Consider the following 18,892-nt stretch of genomic DNA (forward strand, 5'->3'; position numbering starts at 1 on the left):
AGAATGTAAAATACATATTCTCCCGTAATATTTTTGGGAGGATACTTTAAGTGCAGGAATTTTTTTTTATGAATGTAACTGAATAATAAGTGAATAAAAGGTAATGCATGAAATAGTCTAGGGGTAACCCTGACAAAAACATGTTCAGGCCACAATTACCCCCAAATTAAAAGACAAATTTGTATTTTGCCTGAAAAAATATCCCAATATAACTTGTATGACAATTGACCAAATATCCCAATAAATATCCATTACAATATTGCATCTCAATGTTTTATTGTCATTGTCAATGGTGATTTGCATTACAGTTTGGGCTAGTTGACAAATATACAGTACCATCCATGTGTCCTGTGGTGTGACAGACTGTTCATAATATACTATTTTATTAATATTTATAATAGAGAGATTTATCTTCATTGTTAGTTTTTTGCTGTCACATCATAGGACACAATTATAATTTATTTGTCAACTATCCTGATGCAAGATTTTAAATGGAAAATTAATTAATACTTTATCTATTTTAGTGTTTAGTTCATCATAAATTAACCCGTTACATTAAGGCATGTTCTCAAGTGCTTTCTTTGGCTTTGGTGTGAAATGACCTTGACATGCTCATGACATGTTCTATAAAAAGTTAAGCTAATTTGTTCACTATTATACTCAGTTTTATATTTCAGATAAACAAATGTTGAATATAGTCTGTTGCAATTACAGCGTTGGAAGCCAGCCAACCCCAGCCAAAATGCACTACAAAAACACATAATAACAATTTTGGACTATTTTATTTAATTAAAACATGGCAGAGTTGATAAAATTGTGCAAAACTTTGTTCTATCTCAACTACTATTTGAACCAAAGACATCAAATATATAACATGTCTATGAAGAGGAATGAATTATTATCAAACACCGACAACAATGACCCCCCTCTAAAAGGAATTTTCTCTTTTCTCATATACGACTCAAAGTTGTTTTGCAGTCAGTAAAGCCAAACATCAATGGCAAAAATAAATTGGTTTGCTTTTTAACTACAAAGTTTTCCAGCTTCGTACTCTTTGTAGAAGGGCTGTTTGGCACTAAAAGTCTGCAGTGTGGAAAGTATTCTCTGTACCTCAGGGCTGGAGAGTTTCAGTCTGTGTCGAAGCAGGCACGAGAACAAATCTAAAGGCAGTGGACCAGGAGGAGACAGTTTATTGACCCGATATCGGATCTCCATTAGTTGCAGAAGAGCAGAGTCTTGAGAACCCTGAGTGTAAGGATAGTCCAACTGCAGGATCAGGTCCTGGATGGCTTCAGGGTCGAAGTGCATGCTGTAACCAAACAACTGCATACTGTTGATCTTCATGTATCCAAAGTTTTGAGAAGGATCTGCAACTTCGAGAGGCTCGATGAAGACTGTATCGTTTCCCTGAGAGGAGTCGCTTCGAACACGACTCCTCAGGTAGAAGTGAACCGTCTCGAAAAAGCTCTTCCACCGGTTGCCTAACGTCAAAGTCCAGTTGTAGCAATCCATAGGAACATCCAGTTTGGTTTTCTCCCAATCCGGGTAGCCGTTTTGATTGATGGGCATGGTCCAGCTTTCCGAATGGCTGCCGCCGAACGGGTTGACGTAGACGGACAGCGCGGGCTCTAAAGTGGAGTTCCTGGTCATGCAAATCTGCAGCGAGATACCGAGCAGCATGTGTACGCGATTGGATTTGAACTTGTTGCTCTTGAGCGTAAGCAGCATCCTTTTCCTCCATGAGGGGTCAAACCAAACGTTGAGGTGCACGTCGTTGCTAACAAAGAGGGCATGCGTGGCAATGCGGCCGTCGTGGTGCTGCAGCAAGTAGCGAAGCTCCAGGTCCTGCAAGTCCGTCTCGAAACCAAGGTAGTGGTCTGTTGGGTTAGGTACGGCGTATTTGCAAACTCCATGACTGAGCACGTAACCCAGGTTGCAGGCAGAGCAACGTGTGCGGTTGTCCGCGGAGCAAGATGCGCAACGGGGGCCGCCGCCCACTTCGCAAGGAATGACGGCGTGACACGAGGGATATTCGTACGGACAGGCACAGCTCCGCAGTTCCTCTACGTAAAATCCAAGTTGGTTACTCTCACTGCAGTACAGGACGGAGAGCGTGAATTTGAGCCAGTAACTCAAGGGCCTAAAAACACAACAGCAAGAAAATAAACAATTTGAGGGGACAGGACAAAACAGCAATTTTCTGGATTGTAATGTATGCAAATAATTGCACAGATCATAAGGCAATGATTAGCAAAGAACAAATGATATGCTCGCTGCCAATACATAGCTTTGTTTAGCAACGGTGCTAATTGCTTTTCAACATTGAGCTCTGCTAATACTGCATTGGAAAGCATGGCTAGGATAGAAGTAATAGCCTCAGAGGCTGGAGCGGGTGGTTAAACAATAGATTAGCCATTAGTCTTCTACACTCATTTGGAGGTCAATCGTAGAGAGACGATTGGACTTTCTAATCAAATACCACAGGTATAATGGTTCTTCAAGTATTTGTTGTGACTCCAGAGGAAAACAATACTGCTCAGGATTTACTCATTCAATGCTCAAAGGACTCAATGTAGATTATGTATCCATGCTTATCAATGTTCAGCTCTTACTATGAACTATGCATCATGTAGCATTGTTATTGTTGACTTTTTACAGCAAATTGCTTGTGATGTTATCTTATTTAAAGTGTCTGCTAAACGAAGAAAAGTACAGTAAAAGTAATGCAAACTACAGTTTTACAGTGTTACATTCAAATAAATTGAAAACAGATTTTCAAAACAGAAAACTTTAACTCAATGTAAAACTATGTTGTATCTTTCCATCCTCAGTGTAGTCATACTTTGTCTAGAATTTGTAAAAATGTTCTCAAGAAGCTTCTTGAGGTCCCCATCTATTACTGTTATCTAATACAGAGATATTACTGTCTGTTTTTACATAATCATTTATATCGCACTGTACAAATTGTATGTGCAGTAGTAGGGCACCATGCATTATATTAATATTGAGAAATTTGTATTGATTTTTGTAAATGTATTTTGTATTTTGCACTGCATGGTTTTGTGTTCTGGCCATATCATTAGTTTTTTTTTCTAGTTTTTTTAAGTGCAAATCATCTATTTGTAAAAGGATGATATATACTGTACATTTGTGATGAAATTGAATCATATTAATGGAATGGAATGAATATGCTGGAACATTTACTGTTAATAGATGCAAAAATACCTCTATGATCAAAAGATCAAATCAAAGGATTTTAAGTTTTGAGCGGAACTGTACATATAATACAGAGCTGAACCTTTTTACAATACTGCAAGTAATCTAGCTCAGTTCTTGAAAGACATAGACCTTTTACAACAGATATTAAATAAGTTTGATACACTGTTGAGATGTTAAAAATGCAAATAAGCCACAAAATCTGAGCATTACTATATAGTAGAAACAAGTCAGATGGTAAATAGACCTTACTGTAGGCCTATTTGTGTTTTTTTCAATCCTTTGAAAAATTATGCAAAAGCACAAATCAATCTGAAACTTTATTGCATTAAAGGATGCTGAAATACTTAGAATTCCTTATAGACTCAATCACTGCAACATTTCATGTAGCTTCATTGCATGACTTGAATAATTATACAAGCAAAAAGTTGGGTTTCACAAGTTTAATGTGTGTATAAATACCTCTTACCTCTCCCTCAGAGAGACTATTTTAGGCTGAGTGCGGCATCTTTTGCTGAGGCTGAAGAGCTTGTTAGCGGTGCGACGGGTCTTGGTGAGCAGGAGGTTAAGCTGGGATTCTAGCTGCCTGTAGCGCTGTTGTAGTGCGCTGTCTGTCCTCCACAGCTGCTGAATGCGTGATGAGTTTAGAGCGCTCTGTGTTGGCAATTTAGCAATGAAGCTCTGAAACTCATCTAATGAAAGAGTAGACTCGAATTAACACAGGTTTTCGTGAAGAGTTTATAAATGTAGCTGTCACTCACAATAAATTAGCAACAGGGCTGTGTGAAGCCAATTATAATAGTACATCGACCAACTAACTCTGTGTTGAAATGAAGGCAAATCGTTTACCTCTTACACAGAGTTGAAAAATGTACATAAAAGCGTAGCACAAGCTACACGACAGCAGCTTTTTGCCCTTTCATATGTGACTAATTTGCGACAAAAAGCCTTGATTCTTACCAATTCACATCGTGTGTGTCAGTTTTCTTTGTGTATGATTTGTTGTGTAAAGCCTGTATAGTTCCATTTTTACACGTATGTGAGGGACAGCGTACAGTGTGTGTGGCGCAAATTTCGTCATCAGTATAGTATGCGAGTTCTTTACATGCACCGCCAGAATTTTGTTACCTCGCATACAAAGTACGAACAGGTCTTGTATGCACATTCCGGGCATTTTCAAAATGGCATTTATGCACCCTTGAAGGGCCCTTGGCGAAGGGGACACCATTTGTAGGGGGGTTCCAAATGAAAGTGAACACCTAATCCCTTTGCAAAGGGCCCTTTCAGAAGTCCGTTCGCGAAGGGTTCATGACATGGTCACTTCAAGGAAAGGAGCTTTATTTGTGACCACATGATCTTGTATTACGAGTTCTCGCATTTGTTGAATTTTGAAGCAAATATGGAGCGGGATTTAGTTTTGTTAGCTATAATTGTAAGTACAATCATTAAGTTTGTGTTTGTTTTACACTAGTTTTGTCAGCGATACATATGATTTGAGATTGTTAAAATAAAGTATAAAGATAATTTATTTTATAGGAGTTTTATACGTGTAAAAATAGCAACTTGTTTATTTTCAACAAACGAGCGCTGGTTTCAGAGTGCATGTTTATGAGTTTGTATAATGTGAATTGTACAAAAATGCACAGTTACCGTACAATAATAATGAAGCCACACCCCCACCTTTAAATCTGACGTTACCATATCGTATGAATGAAATCGTACAAATTCATACTGTGACACTGTGATGATATACTTTCACACGGTGAAAAGTATAACATTCTGTATCGTAATTACATCTTAAATGACTATTACAGATAATTATGAGTACATTTTGAGTCATTTGAGCGCCTCATGCTGCTTAGAGCCCCTTTAGAAACACAAACTCGAGTCAACATGCAAATCCATAATTCTTCAGATTGGTTTATGCACAGTCATGACACTCACCTTTAAACATATGGGTTAAGATGGTTTACCAGTTTGGTCTTAAAGGGACAGTTCACCCCAAAATATCATAATTTACTCCACAGCCACCATAGACTGATTTAACTCTGCTGCCATGTTGAAATCGAAAGCTCTGCACAGGACAGATAGACTGCAATGGTTTGGACTACCATCGAGTGTATGTTACATGAATAAACAAATGATGCGTAAAAAAAAAAGTTAGAGTTGTTTCATGAATGAAACCTGCTAGTGGGAGTTTTTAACAGTCACTAATATGTGATGGTACGGCTAAAGTGGTCAAGTAAAACAGCTTGTGTGATATGCATCCTATGCGTATGTTTTCACATTTCAGATCATAAATAGTTTTAATAACTCCAGGTTTGTTATCCAAACCATTGCAGTCTATCTGTCCTTCCAGTTTCCCACTTCTGCCTCACTTTCAATTTCAACATGGTGGCGGCGTGAAATCAGTCTATTGACTACCATAGTAGGATAAATTACAATGGTCCTCAAAAGTGCCCCAGAACTGTTTACTTTCCTAAATTCTTCAGATATTTTCTTTTGTGTTCAAAGGAACTCATAAAGCAATCTTTCCTCCTATGGTAGACAATGGTGGCCAAGAACTGTTCGGTTACAAGCATTCTTCCAAATATCTTTCTCTGTCTCCATCAGAACAAAAAAAGTGTATACTAAATGCACAAAATGCAGACAAATTTCATTCTTGGGTGAACTGTTCCTTTAATGGTGAAGCTGGATGGACCAGGTTGGCTGGGTCGGTTAAGCTAGTTAGTTGGGACCACCTGCATCCCTGTCAGCCAAGGGGAGATAAACCAAAAAAAGAAAAACAGATGTCTTGGCACCTGAGTTTTGAAAGTCCTGGATCTCCTGCATCCCTTCCTCCCTCATGCGTTCCAGGTAGCTCTCATGGGAGCGGATATCAGCCTCGGGGCAGTTACAGCGGTGAAATGCTGCATTGCATTGGCACCAGCAGTCGTTGTCTTTGCACACAAATTGGCCTTCGGCATTGCAGCCTATGTATCCTAAGGCGGCCTGAACAAAGCCGTTCCTTAAATAACTAGGCAGAATGGCCTGCAGCCCTAGAGGAAGAAATACAAGAAGGAAATGTGTGAGTTGGGCCACACATGCCTACGGTTTTCCACAGCCGAGTCCACAGGACCTCATTCTTGTCAGTTGCTAAATCCTTTAATCTAATTAGCCAGCACAGTCAACTATCAACATTCAAGATTTGTGTATAATTAGCCGGCTAATTAGACATCGCCGGCATCGACGCTTTGATCGTGTAGCTCATCACACTGCCGCGACCTCTGGAAAGCACTCTGGAATTAGCATTGTGATGAGGGTGATTGTCGCACGGTGAAGCCCCTTGGGGTCGTGTATTTCTGTACCTTGTAACTGAACTTTGTTTTCCTGGCTGTGAACCAGAACGGAGCTGACAGAGTCCAGGTTGTCATAGTTACTGCAGCCCAGAGGGCCTGTCCGGGTCTCGGTAACCTGAAGAGAGAAAGCAATTTTGGGCTTTGTTTAATAAAATAATGGGCTAAGCAAATGTAAATAACAATACACTTGACCAGCTGGGATTTTCAACTTAAAGGAATAGTTTATGCATAAATGAAAATTCTATCATCATTTATACACCCTGATGTCATTTCAAAGCTGTATAACTTTCCTCTTCAGAACACAAAAGAAAATATGTTAAATCATTTGGTAACCAAACAACATGGTACACTTGCATTAGTTTTAGTCCATACGATAGAAGTGAATGGGTACCGTCGCTGTTCGGTTATTAACATTCTTCAAAATATCATCTTTTGTGGTCTGCAGTAGAAAGAAAGTCACACATGTTTGAAATGACAAGAAGAGATTTTTCGTTTTTTGGGTGAACTATCCCTTTAACGATTTTAAAGTCTCCATGAAACGGATGTTGCGATTGACTTTTCCGTATCGTGTATCCGAGTGAAATGGCTTCTGAAATAATAAAAACAATGTAGGGTGGGGGTTTATTGCCCTTCCCTTTTTGATTGGTTTGTTGTATGTTGGGCATGCAGGGGAGGGCTAAAAATCCCTGGCCATTGGACAGTCAGTATAGTCCTACCTCTTTTTTGATGCTGACGTAATGTGGTGAAGAGTTGTTGTTGTTGAGAGGGGGAGAGGAGCTTAATGTTTTTGATTAAAGATTACTGGTCCAAATGAATTAAAAACAATTGTGTGCACGGATCATTTATTTATAATAATCACTTAGAATTTCCCTGTTTGAATTGCATGGTGACTTTAAGGATGTGCCAATGACTTTTCCAGATTTCTCTATGATTCTTTTTAGGTTATAATTATCAAGATTATTTTTTAATTTGTTTTCTAGACATTGCACTAACATAAAGGAACTTCTGGTAAATAAATAGATAGATATAAATTAGAAATAGAAATAAATTATAGAAGTGAGCACATTTATATTGCCGTTTTAAGTGATTATTAATTCTATGACATTTTCAGGCCAGGAATTTAAAAACAGATTGAATTATAAAATGCCCAGGTTTCCATGAAGAAACTCTACAGCTCATTTTTCAAACACTAACTAAATAATTACATTTTTAAAAAGTGATGTAAAAAAGTCTAACTTTTTTCATCTGCAAAAGCGGTGACAGCTGTATAGGCCCTGTTTGTCTAATGATGCAAGAGTAGGGCTGCATCTGCTGCTCATTTATCATGAAACTAATTAGGTTAACATCACTGTATTTAATTAAAAAACATTTTTATTATCTTTTTGCAGCCCAGGCAGAAACGTTTATCTCTTTGCTATAGCATAACACTATGGATTATTTTACACAAGAACATTGCGAATTCAGTAAAATAATCTAAAAGCTAAGATAATTTATCATTTGTGGGAAAAAAAAAACATTAAAAAAGTACTCAAAGTCAAGGGCAAGAATCAGCAGTGTGTGTGTGTGTGTGTGTGTGTGTGTGTGTGTGTGTGTGTGTGTGTGATATACAGAGAGGGAGAGAAAATTGTGACTTCATTACACCCACAGCAGGCTTGTGTGCTTCTGGTAATACTGCTGGGGGAAATTCATTAAATCCTGAAAATTTCCTCTGAGGTCCCGGCCAACTCATTGTCCCCAGAAAGACCATAAAAACAATAAGCCCTTTGTTTCATATTGCATCTAATTGTACATCAAAGAAATAAATTAGACAAAACGACAAAAAGGATTCCAGCGAATTCATAAAATGCTTTATATTTGATCATGACAGATGACAGATTTTGTGAAAAAAATAATTATTTGAAATGAAAAGATTTTCATTGGTTCAAACCTGTAAACATTTAAAGAATCTTTAAGGATGTCTCTGTATTACGGTGGTCTCCCCAAAACCCCCCACAAATCTATTATGATGTTTTAACTACTCTTTTTCGGACAGGGCTGTTCTATGACTTCAAACTTCATGCTGACTACTTTGATCATGTTTTAAAGGTGCTTTGATAGAATATCTTTGTTGTCTTGACAGACATGGTCACGATGAACTATTGTATGGAAAACAGAACATGATTTTAACTTCAAAGTGACTTTCTAATGTGCTATATCATTTTAGTAATGCAATAAAGGACCCACTGCTTCACGTTGTGTTTAACCACATCCTTTTTATTTGCAATAAACACTCAGTCTCTTATACTGAACTCAGTAAAAAACACCCAAAGCAAGAATTTAATGTCTTTTTTAAGCACTCTCTGGATTTACCACTTTAATTAAAACAAAAGCCAAAGTAAGCATTTCACCTCCACGTTTAATTCTTTCATCGATGTTGAAATGTACAACGTACCCAAACACCAATAAATGTACAACACATCTGATAAGACAATACTCTTAGTGAAATCAAATATAGAGTATGACCCAAACTGTTTAGCTTAGACAAACCATTGTTCTTTAAGAGACGCTTTAGCGCAATGAATGAGTGTAGAGACAGATCATTATTCAACCCGCCAATGAGCTGATGCCATCTGCGTCTTTGCTGAAGACCCAGCGAAACTAATGAAGCCAATAAATACAGCACCAGTGCATCATAATCAAAGCATGAAATTTATGCCCCCCTCAAACACCCTCCTAATACTTTCCTCACCTGCTCATCCATAAGAGCAACCCTGAAGAATCGCCCAAGTAGATCCATTTAACACCTCTGCTATCCCTCTCATGTATCTTTCATACATCTGTTTTCCTGCCACAGCGCTGGATGCAGCTAATGACTTGAATTAGTCAATACAGAAAGGAATATGAACTGAGAGCTGAGCTGAGCTGATTCATCATTGTGATGCATGCTGTGACTAACTGCGACAGGCGCTCTGTCCTCATTAATAGCAACTTAGCCCAGGATCCTCTCTGCAACCAGGCACAAACCCCAAAACAGTTTGCTTGACCTGAGATTAAATGAGTAAACGTGACGGCATTGACTGAGGGTTCTAAATTGTTTTTGGATGTAACGCTGCTGTCTGGGATTAAGACGTTGCCTGGGAGTTTTTCAAAAGAAAACCTTCGGTCATTCATAAGGAGTCATATGCACTTCACCGGTTTAAGTACGGATTAATATTTAAATACCAGGCAGTGGCAAACAAAACCTGAGCAAGAGAGATCGAGTGTATTAAAAGCTGCAGGCAGAAGGTAATTCTGCTGATAACTGCATATTGAATAATAAATTCACCTTCAAGGTGCTAATGGATGCATGCAGGAAAAAGTTTGGATGTATGTATCGCCCGCAGCTGTACGCATGAATATAATTTTGGATTAGATCTCAAATCCTGTTTCCTTGAGTCAGTACCACAGGGTTGAGAGCGCACTAGTGGCTTTTTTAAAAATATATCAGAATACAGCTTTTATACCGATAATATTTTGATGCATTAGTACTGTAGTGTAGCTTTTGTATGGTATGCAAGTGGATACTGGTTTACATTCTAAATTTATACAAAGTGCTTTTTAGAACTTCTAAGAATTGACCTCTTCACTCTTTATTGAACACATTGGTGTGTGTGGAGAAACTGAAACTCTGTGTTGAGAAAAATCAAACCAAGGGAATTTGTAACTATTTTACGAGGTGGCTAATTGGAAAGGAAATCTATAGACAGTTACAAAGCAATAACATTAACGTGACTGCACATACACGCTTTTACAGCCCGAACATGACTTCCGGTACACATACGCAAAGAATAGAGTCCCTTGCAGATTATTTCTGATAACAAGCAATATAAATAACAATTAACGGACATTAGCTAGAAGTTAAAAGTATGACTAGCCAATATTCTTTTGGGTTACTAGCAGAAGAACCGTTACTTGGCTAAACTCAAGGCGACAAAGTTACATGACCCATTCAACAAATTGTTTAATTACTAAAATTAATATACAATAAAATTCAACAAATAATTTGTTTAATACGATTATTATATTGACTGTATTATATTATATTGAATTATATATAATATATTATATATATATTATATTATACAATAAAAATGTATTTGTTTAAATATAAATAGTTTTATTATTAGACACTAGCCAGACCGCTTAACGAACAAAAAACGGAAGTTAACTTCAATCCAGATTTGTGTGTCTGATGGAACAGTCAATATTTCCTAAAACACTGTGATTTGACTTTTTGCCAAATACAGTACGTTTGTTCAATAAATGTCCAATAAATATCTTAAGTTAAGTGTTTTGTCCATTATGGATTGTTTAGTCTAACCTGAGGGGACACTAAAAGCAAATATTATATTAATCTCACTTTTGGCCACTACTGTATATTAATTCAATGAACTGGCAAACACTAAGACATATCTTGATTTTTAGATGTTTATTTCACTGCTTGTTTTATAAATAATTTATAATATAATTTATCTTGAGGCAACCTTAGAAGTTTGTTGACGCACCAGAGTGGTCTCCGGCTCCCTGGTGGGAAAACACCGTTCTATTGCCCAATACATAAAGACATATGGGATGCTTCTTGTGGCAGATGTACCTTAATGGCGGTAGAGGCGATCTGGAGATGATGGAGCCTTCGAAGCGTGCTGTCTCTGTCTATGAAATAGGAGGCGGCCAGTTGGTGGAGGGCTTCTAGGGTCAACGAACCAGCCGTACTGTTGGAAGCACCTTCATTCTGCTGACCTCTGCTGAGCTTGCTTTTGTCCACGAAAATCGTCAAGGACTCCTCGCCTGATCAAAAGCCAGACAAAAAAAGATCATCTCAGCTGGAGAAGCTAATCAACTCTAATCATCTCCAGCATGAGCTCATTGCGTCCCGGCCCACCAGGGGCCCACAAAGCCCCAGCAGTCTCTCCCATCTGACGCGTCAGCTCTCATTACACGCACGCTACAGATGAGAGCATCCGTCATATCTGAGCGAGAGAGACCCAACAAAAATCAATTGACTCAGCTGGTGGGTTTGTTTGAGGAGTATAAATGCCAGGGATAAATGCTGGACTCAAAAGGTGTCCAGTGGAGCATTAGCTGGAGCTTTAAATGAACTCCACTTGCAGCCCTTATGTTATCAAATAGGTATATTTATGGCGTAAGATATTGACTTTGAATATCTCTTTTGAAGAAATGTGCACCCTCTTAGCAGGTGCAAAATAATTACATTTTGATGAAATATTATGAAGACAATCTTTTTTCATCAGAATAACTTGCACTGATGAAGACCTGATGTGAAAATGTGTTAATTCTTTATGAGACCTGTTGAACCACAAGAATCACCCACTACTATCATCTTACAACAAATACTTCAAAACAAACTCTATGTCCTTAACAAATACATCACCACACTGGGCAGTCCTCTTTGTATGTGTTCCTTACCGTTTAATCATTTTAACTCTTTTTCTTTGCAGACAAAATTCAATATCCATATGGAACAATATATCTAAAGAAAATTCTGTTATCATTTACTCACCCTCAAGTTGTTCCAAACATGTATAAATGTCTTAGATCTGCTGAACACAATGGAAGATATTTGGAAGAATGTTAGCAATCTGCAGTTCTGGGACATAATAGTATTAAAAAATAAAATGGTAGTCAAAGGTGCCCCAGAAAGGTTTGCTTTGCTAAATTATTAAAATTATCTCTTTTTGTACAATACTTTTTTGGTAGTGAATAATGTCCCAGAACTGAAAATTGCTAACGTTCTTCCAAATTTCTTTCTTTGTGTTCAACCAAACAACAAAATTTCAACAGATATGGAACAAATTGAGGGTGAATAAATGGAGACAGAATTGTTAAGAAATTTTGGAACATTTATAAACATGTTTGTGTCACACTGCACAAAAACGCACACAACGATCAAAGATGACTTCTTATTGTTACAAAGCAGTTTTACAAATATTACTTTACAAAACCTCCTGCCACTAGAATTCATGTAGCTTGTGAAAATGATTAGGTAAGTAGTCCAAACGCAACCAGCAGTTTAAAAACATGTTTAAAGGAACAATACAGAGTTTTTACGAGGATCTATTGACAGAAATGCAATAAAATCCTAACGCAGGTCCTAGCTCCTGCCTGACTTTTCGCCTTCTTTTTATACCTAAAATCCATAAGACATCGCTCTTTCTATATTCTTTCTAATGCCCTCTTCCCTGCATCAACATGAGAAGAGACGTTGTCGTAGCCGACGACATCTTTTTGTACTGTGGTGGCTCCCGTCGTGTTTGGACTGAGAGATTCTTTGCAAATCTATAATACAACACTAGTGGCCGCTGTAAATCAAAAACTGGCCTTTAATGGTCCACCAGTCACCGGGCTCGGTGGCCCTGCACTCCAATAACAAGCCATATGTTATCATGATGCCTTTTTTGATACTTGTTTCTCAGCACGGCGGCAATCATGTGGTGATTTGTAGTTTTAATTTTGGCAGATACTGGAATTATAGCAATTTCGTAATAGGTAGTCAAGTAAATACACACCATGGCTCTGTTAAAAATGAACAGTTTCAAGTCATGAAAATACATTGAAGACAGCAACATATTAAGTTCTGAAAGATAGGACTTTGTTACGAAAACAATTATGATGTATATTGAAAACAGTATCTGAATTAAAGATATATAATATGTGTAATACTGTATATTATAGGAACAGTTCACCCAAAAAATGAATTGTCTGTCTGTAATTGCTCCAAAGTAGGAAACATTGCTTTCTTTGTTCTGTTGAACACAAAATAAGATATTTTGGAGGATTTAGGAAAGCAAACAGTTCTGCGGCACTTTTCAACATATTGTAATTTTCCTACTATGTTAGTCAATGGTGGCCAAGAACTGTTTGGTTACAAGCAAATATCTTTCTCGGTGTTCATCAGAACAAATAAATTACAGAATTTTTATTTGTGGGTGAACCGTCCTTTCAATGAGACTCATTTGCATAAATAAGCAGCAGTCACAGAATTCCACTAGGCATTTTGGATCTTTAGAGTAGGCCTTTATAATGGAATGGTGAAAGAGTCTTTTTAAGCAGTCTTTTCCCTCTTCACCCTCTAGCTATTTATACAGTGCGCACTTCATCTGCTTCTGTTTTTTATCAAAGGTGTTGTATTTTGACCATCATTCCAGCGTCAACAGCTTCATTAATAATAAATGCAAGCAATAGTTTTGTCCCAGTCACAGAATGCTGACATTTGCAATTATCACTTTATAGCTTTTCCAAATTTTAACAGCTTTATGCAACAGTTTGAATTTTCTACAAGCAGCTTGCTTTCATGCCGCTTACTGTGCATCATCAAAAGAGGAAAGTGGAGCAAATGAAATGCTGAATTTACAATGACAGTGTGAAAATAAGCATTTATTTAATATTACTAAATCAATTCTACTTACATGTTTTACTAAATCTTTGCAAGATTTTAATACTTTTTATTAATTTTTGTATCGGAGACTAATGAATCCAATCTTGTATTTTGAGTTCATGTTCACTTTAACCAACTCTGTGTACGCCGTTTGTTCTCTTTTACCGTATGTTAACAGGACATTTTGCTGGCCCATTGAGTTAATCCATAAAGTCAAGTGATAAGCGACACATCCATTATATACGACGAAGATTTTAGCGTTCAATAATGCATGATGTCACATCAGAGTTACCTCCATAAAGATGTCCTTGCAAACTCAGACACAAGACATGAATGTAAATATACTGTGTAGCAATAACAACAGGTTTACACATAGTGTACTCAAAAATTTTTCTCTTACCTCCCAGAGTGGCGGAGAGCAGGAAGTGAGTCCCGTATTTCTTAATGATGTTGTCAGTTATTTTCTGCAAGCTTGGCCTTCTCCCCAGAAGCCTGATGTTATGGATGAAGTCGGGGTCAAAGGGCACGGCAGCCCCATTGCCTTCTTGCCTCTCCGCTGCTAGGCTGTTGACCTTCCATCGGCCGAACTCCCTGTGAGTTCATAATCATTTACTGAGACGCCCTTAGTAAAGTACAAGTAATCAGCGGGTCCCACCTGGCCATCACATTATTCATTACAGTCACATTCATGCCGTCCTATCAAACATCAGCTTAATCTGGCTCATCTCCAGGCCTCCCTTTCTACACCCTGTATTTCTATTCCAGAAATCTCTTTTGGACTCCGACAGTGGTGCCAGGACCATAGGTGGTATTTCATTGTGTAGCGCTTCGAGGGCCTATGGGGAGCCAGGTGCACAATCTAAGCACATTTCTACAAAGCACTGAGCATGTAATCCCCTCAGATCCGCCTTTAAACTGTGTTTTTTGCTTCTGCAATTCAAACTGTGATTTGCAAACCGCATATAAGCAAAGCTGTAGTTTTAAACCACTGCTCGAACCGATCGCTGAGGGTTCATTGTCTGCTGTTTATTTCAGTGTTGATCACATTTCTTTTTAAAACCTCTGATCTGATTACATCCTCACACAGGAAAACAACGATCCCCCAAAACATTTTTATTGCCCTATAAAGGAAGTAAACTAAAATGCATCCACCCACTATGAAATGGGTACTGTGAACCAAATCGTCTTTCTGTAAATACATTTGCATCCAATATTACAGAGCGAGGGAGTTAAGATTCAAAGTTTTGCCAGCTGATATTTTGTTATAATCAGGTCTGACACAATTCCGTACAGTCCCTGAAGCTAATTCTCAAATGGTTTATCTTCAAACAAAGCATCCCACTCTTGTGCCTCAAATACACTGTAACAAAACTTGTGAGAGATTTGGGAGACAGTTTTTCTGATCCATTATTGTACACAGTCTGGTTTTGTGTGGAACTGCAACTTCTATTTAAAGCTTCACAATAAAGCTACAATACAGTACAGCTGGCAATAAGAATTTAGCTACACACATTCTAAGATAACCAACGGTCAAATAACAGCTTCCATGACTTTAACATCGGCTGTGAAAGCTGTTCTGTGTAATATACTGACATTGTGTGTGTGTGTGTGATACCTCTGTCTAAAAAACTTCTATGAAACGTCTGTTGAAGTCCTGCTTGCAGTCTTCTAGTCAATCTGCTTGTTTTATTATCCAACTCTGGTCCAATATTAAAAGGCAAAACTAACGCTTCTGTTATTAGTTTTAATTAATATAACCGGTCTGACGTCATTCGGTCCGGTGTCATTTCCCTCGTCATGGTAGAAAAAAACGTGCTCTCTAACAAAGATTGACGTTTGCGTTTGCACTAGCAGACCTCCGTTACACGTCGGTCAATCTGCATGTTTTTAACTGATGAAGTGAATGTGACGCCATTGTTACCGTTTATTACTAAAAGCCAAAGCTTATGAATTCACATGCACTGAGAGGGGACCGACCAATTACAACAGGTTGAGGAGCGGAACTCGCTGATATGGTTTGGGTGGGACATCTTCACACACACACTCTAAGCGGGGAACCAATAACGACAGACCTGGTCAGATTTACCAATCAGAGCGTTTTGAAGGCGGGACTTTGAAGAAACCGGAAGAAATCCAGTCGGTTCGTGAGAAGAGTGACAGCGGTGGACGATAGACTTGAAATATGTGAAATAAAAGGGATTTTTTAAACTAGAAACATGAACATTCCTTGTTAAACACCCAAAAACACAATCAAAGCTTCGAAAACAGGAAAAGAACGGGGCTTTTAAGTTACATTTCATGCTTGGAAAAAGAAAAAACGCAAACAAGATTATGCCTAATAGACCTTTTTGTCATAAAAACAGATTTCAACGTGTTAAATAAAATCCTAAATGAATGAAAAAGAGTTGTGAAAATGGGAAAGGGCGTCAGATCTGCGTAGAGTGGCCGATCTTAAAGGGGACACAATCTTAAACCTGCTGCTGTGACTCATGTCATTAATGTTTATCAAAGAACAAAAGAAAAGTTTTAATGAGAATTATTCTGCATTTAATTTAGAATTGAGCATTAAAGACTGTTAAGTGTTTGAGAACTTCATTCATTTCTGTATATTTCCTTCCTGTTAGACATGGTACAGCAGCTCTCAATAACACTGTACTTCAATGTTGGAAGGGAATGATTAACGTAAAAATATTGAAATATTTAACAATTTAATGGAGATTTCAGTTGCAGTACTAATATCAGAGTGTTGGCTTTCAATTATAAAATGATGTTGTTAAAGAAATCTGTTGTTTCTACATTAATTTGGAGATTATATTTGAAATTAATGTAAAAGTATATTTAAAAAAATTCAAGTTATTGGTGATTAATCACAGAAAAAATGTGTGATTAATCAGATTCATTTGTTTAATCGATTGACAGCACTAATATTAACCAAGTTAAGTTTAGGATCATGACATGAGAAACTGTTTCTGTCACTCCATTACACTCCAACTTTAAAATTAATACAGTGCTTTAAAGAATCATTTAATACCAGTCTGTCAAATACGGAAAATTCGATTTTAACTTTTTCTTTATGGAAAAACTAAATCGTATCATATACAAATCAAGTTACTGTTTTCCAAGCAGAGAACAAATTGCATGCCAAGCAAAAACAAATTCATCTTCTCAGGTTCCAAGTCTCCACCATTAGATCAATATTTATTATTTTTATCCCATTTCCCACCTTCCCCATCTCCATCACAAGGTTATTAGTCTCGACACTGTACAAAACCCAGGAGGTACTACTCCAAAGAAATCTCCCTTTGGAGATTAGCAATTAAAGCACAACTCGCACTGCTATTGGCAGAGTTTAAGACTCAAGGGAACCAATCCAATCACTTACATGAAGAGGCCAATCTAAAGAACAATCACAAAGGGAATGGAGAACGTCATTATCACCAATCAACTCAACGAGGGACGGTGTAAGTATTGGATAAGGTTTCTGATGAGCACTAGAAGTGAGCACCTAAGCCACTGATCACCACAGACAGACCAGAGAGGCCATGAGCGCTGCTTTGCTCGAGAGCTTTCTGAGCACATTCTGTGCAGACCTGAGGGCACCATGTAATCAAAAGCCACAAGCTATTTTTTAATCAGAAACCAAAGGCTGAAATGAAGATGAGATCAAGTGGACCCTGTAGCCAATAATAATCAGAAGATCTTTTGATGGCTCCATGATATCTCTGTAGGTGTATTTACTCATTAGTGTTTATAGCACTCGCTTGGCTAAGGAATATAGAATTGTGTAATGACTTGTTTGCTTATGTGTAATTTCGGATGAGGTCAATACTTATGAAAACAATGACATCAGCAAGCATCTACCACAGCATTGATGTGACAGTGATACGGTGTTGTATATAAAGGGTTTTTTTTTTTAAATGAATGTTGTTTCAAAAGCAGAGAACGTTATTAAATGTTGCTGAAATTGTAACTATTATTAAAAGGAAATAGGCCTACTGCAAGTATTAAAATGACATAATCTCTGTTGATAAAGAACAAACGCCGACAAAGTCTAAAATAGCACAGCCATACATACATATAATTTGTATTACGTATATAATGTTGTTTCAGCCTTTTAAGACATAATCTAATTCATTTTAAACCTGTGTAAACGCAAAAACCAACAATATGAATGCTCCATAATCGACAGGATATGACGCAAGTTTTGATTTAGACGTCTAATATTGTAAGCAGCATTTTCAGGTTTCTGTGTTTTATTGACTTTCTCAAGTAAATTATATGTTTCAAACAGCATTTCCTAAAAGTATTACGCCTATAACATTCTTTTTGAAACGATACCGGCGACAGTCCAACAGAGGCAAACAACTTTCCCGGAGTTTATCTCACGAGTTATGTACACAAGCGTGTGTGTATATACCGCAATATTATTGTATCGCTTTCTTGTACCTGTATATTTTGTATCTGGTTGTAAAACCTTGCTGGTATCGCTCGGTGAACTCAATGAATTCCTGAGATCGGTGGAATGGACCTTTATCGGACAGGAGCCAGTCGATCGGGTCAGCGGAGCCCACACACACGAGCACAGGCAGCAGCACGCAACACCAGCGGAGACAGATCTCCATCCCCTGCCATAAGAGCATCGGGTCAGGCGGTCTAAGACCAACACTCCGAACCAGCATCCTTCAGCCATACATGTTTCCTCCGTCCTCTCAGATCCCCGTTTTGTCCTGCAAGGTAAAACATCGTGTTTTCGATCTCAAGTCAACAATACCAACATTGATTTCTGAAGAAGATTCACTACCTGACAAGAGTCCCGCAACTCGGGTATCCCGAGGACCTGTAATATCCCCTTGGCAAAGAAAAGCAAACCGTTTCCTAAGAGACGCAAGTTGTCTAAACGATCGCTTTGGTTTTGTTTGTTTCA

General features: G+C 37.9%; 2 protein-coding genes across 2 annotated transcripts in view; one reads left to right on the plus strand and one right to left on the minus strand.

Annotated features, from left to right (window-relative positions):
• Positions 1-765: 765 nt before the first annotated feature.
• brinp3b (bone morphogenetic protein/retinoic acid inducible neural-specific 3b) lies at positions 766-18,890 on the minus strand. Its single transcript, XM_056743766.1, has 8 exons — positions 18,770-18,890; positions 18,415-18,695; positions 14,369-14,559; positions 11,167-11,360; positions 6,564-6,669; positions 6,018-6,254; positions 3,686-3,908; positions 766-2,140 (listed from the first exon to the last, which is right to left on the minus strand). The coding sequence occupies exons 2-8, from the start codon at positions 18,645-18,647 to the stop codon at positions 1,024-1,026; spliced, it is 2,301 nt and encodes a 766-aa protein (XP_056599744.1). The 5' UTR covers positions 18,648-18,695; positions 18,770-18,890; the 3' UTR covers positions 766-1,023.
• Positions 18,653-18,892, plus strand: part of rgs18 (regulator of G protein signaling 18) — a 53,831-nt gene continuing 53,591 nt past the window's right edge. The window contains exon 1 of the mRNA XM_056743769.1: positions 18,653-18,702. The gene's annotated coding sequence lies outside the window, so the exon portion shown is untranslated. The remainder of the gene's footprint in view (positions 18,703-18,892) is intronic.

Source organism: Triplophysa dalaica, chromosome 3 (assembly GCF_015846415.1).
Source record: "Triplophysa dalaica isolate WHDGS20190420 chromosome 3, ASM1584641v1, whole genome shotgun sequence".
In the NCBI taxonomy this organism is placed as follows: Eukaryota; Metazoa; Chordata; class Actinopteri; order Cypriniformes; family Nemacheilidae; genus Triplophysa; species Triplophysa dalaica.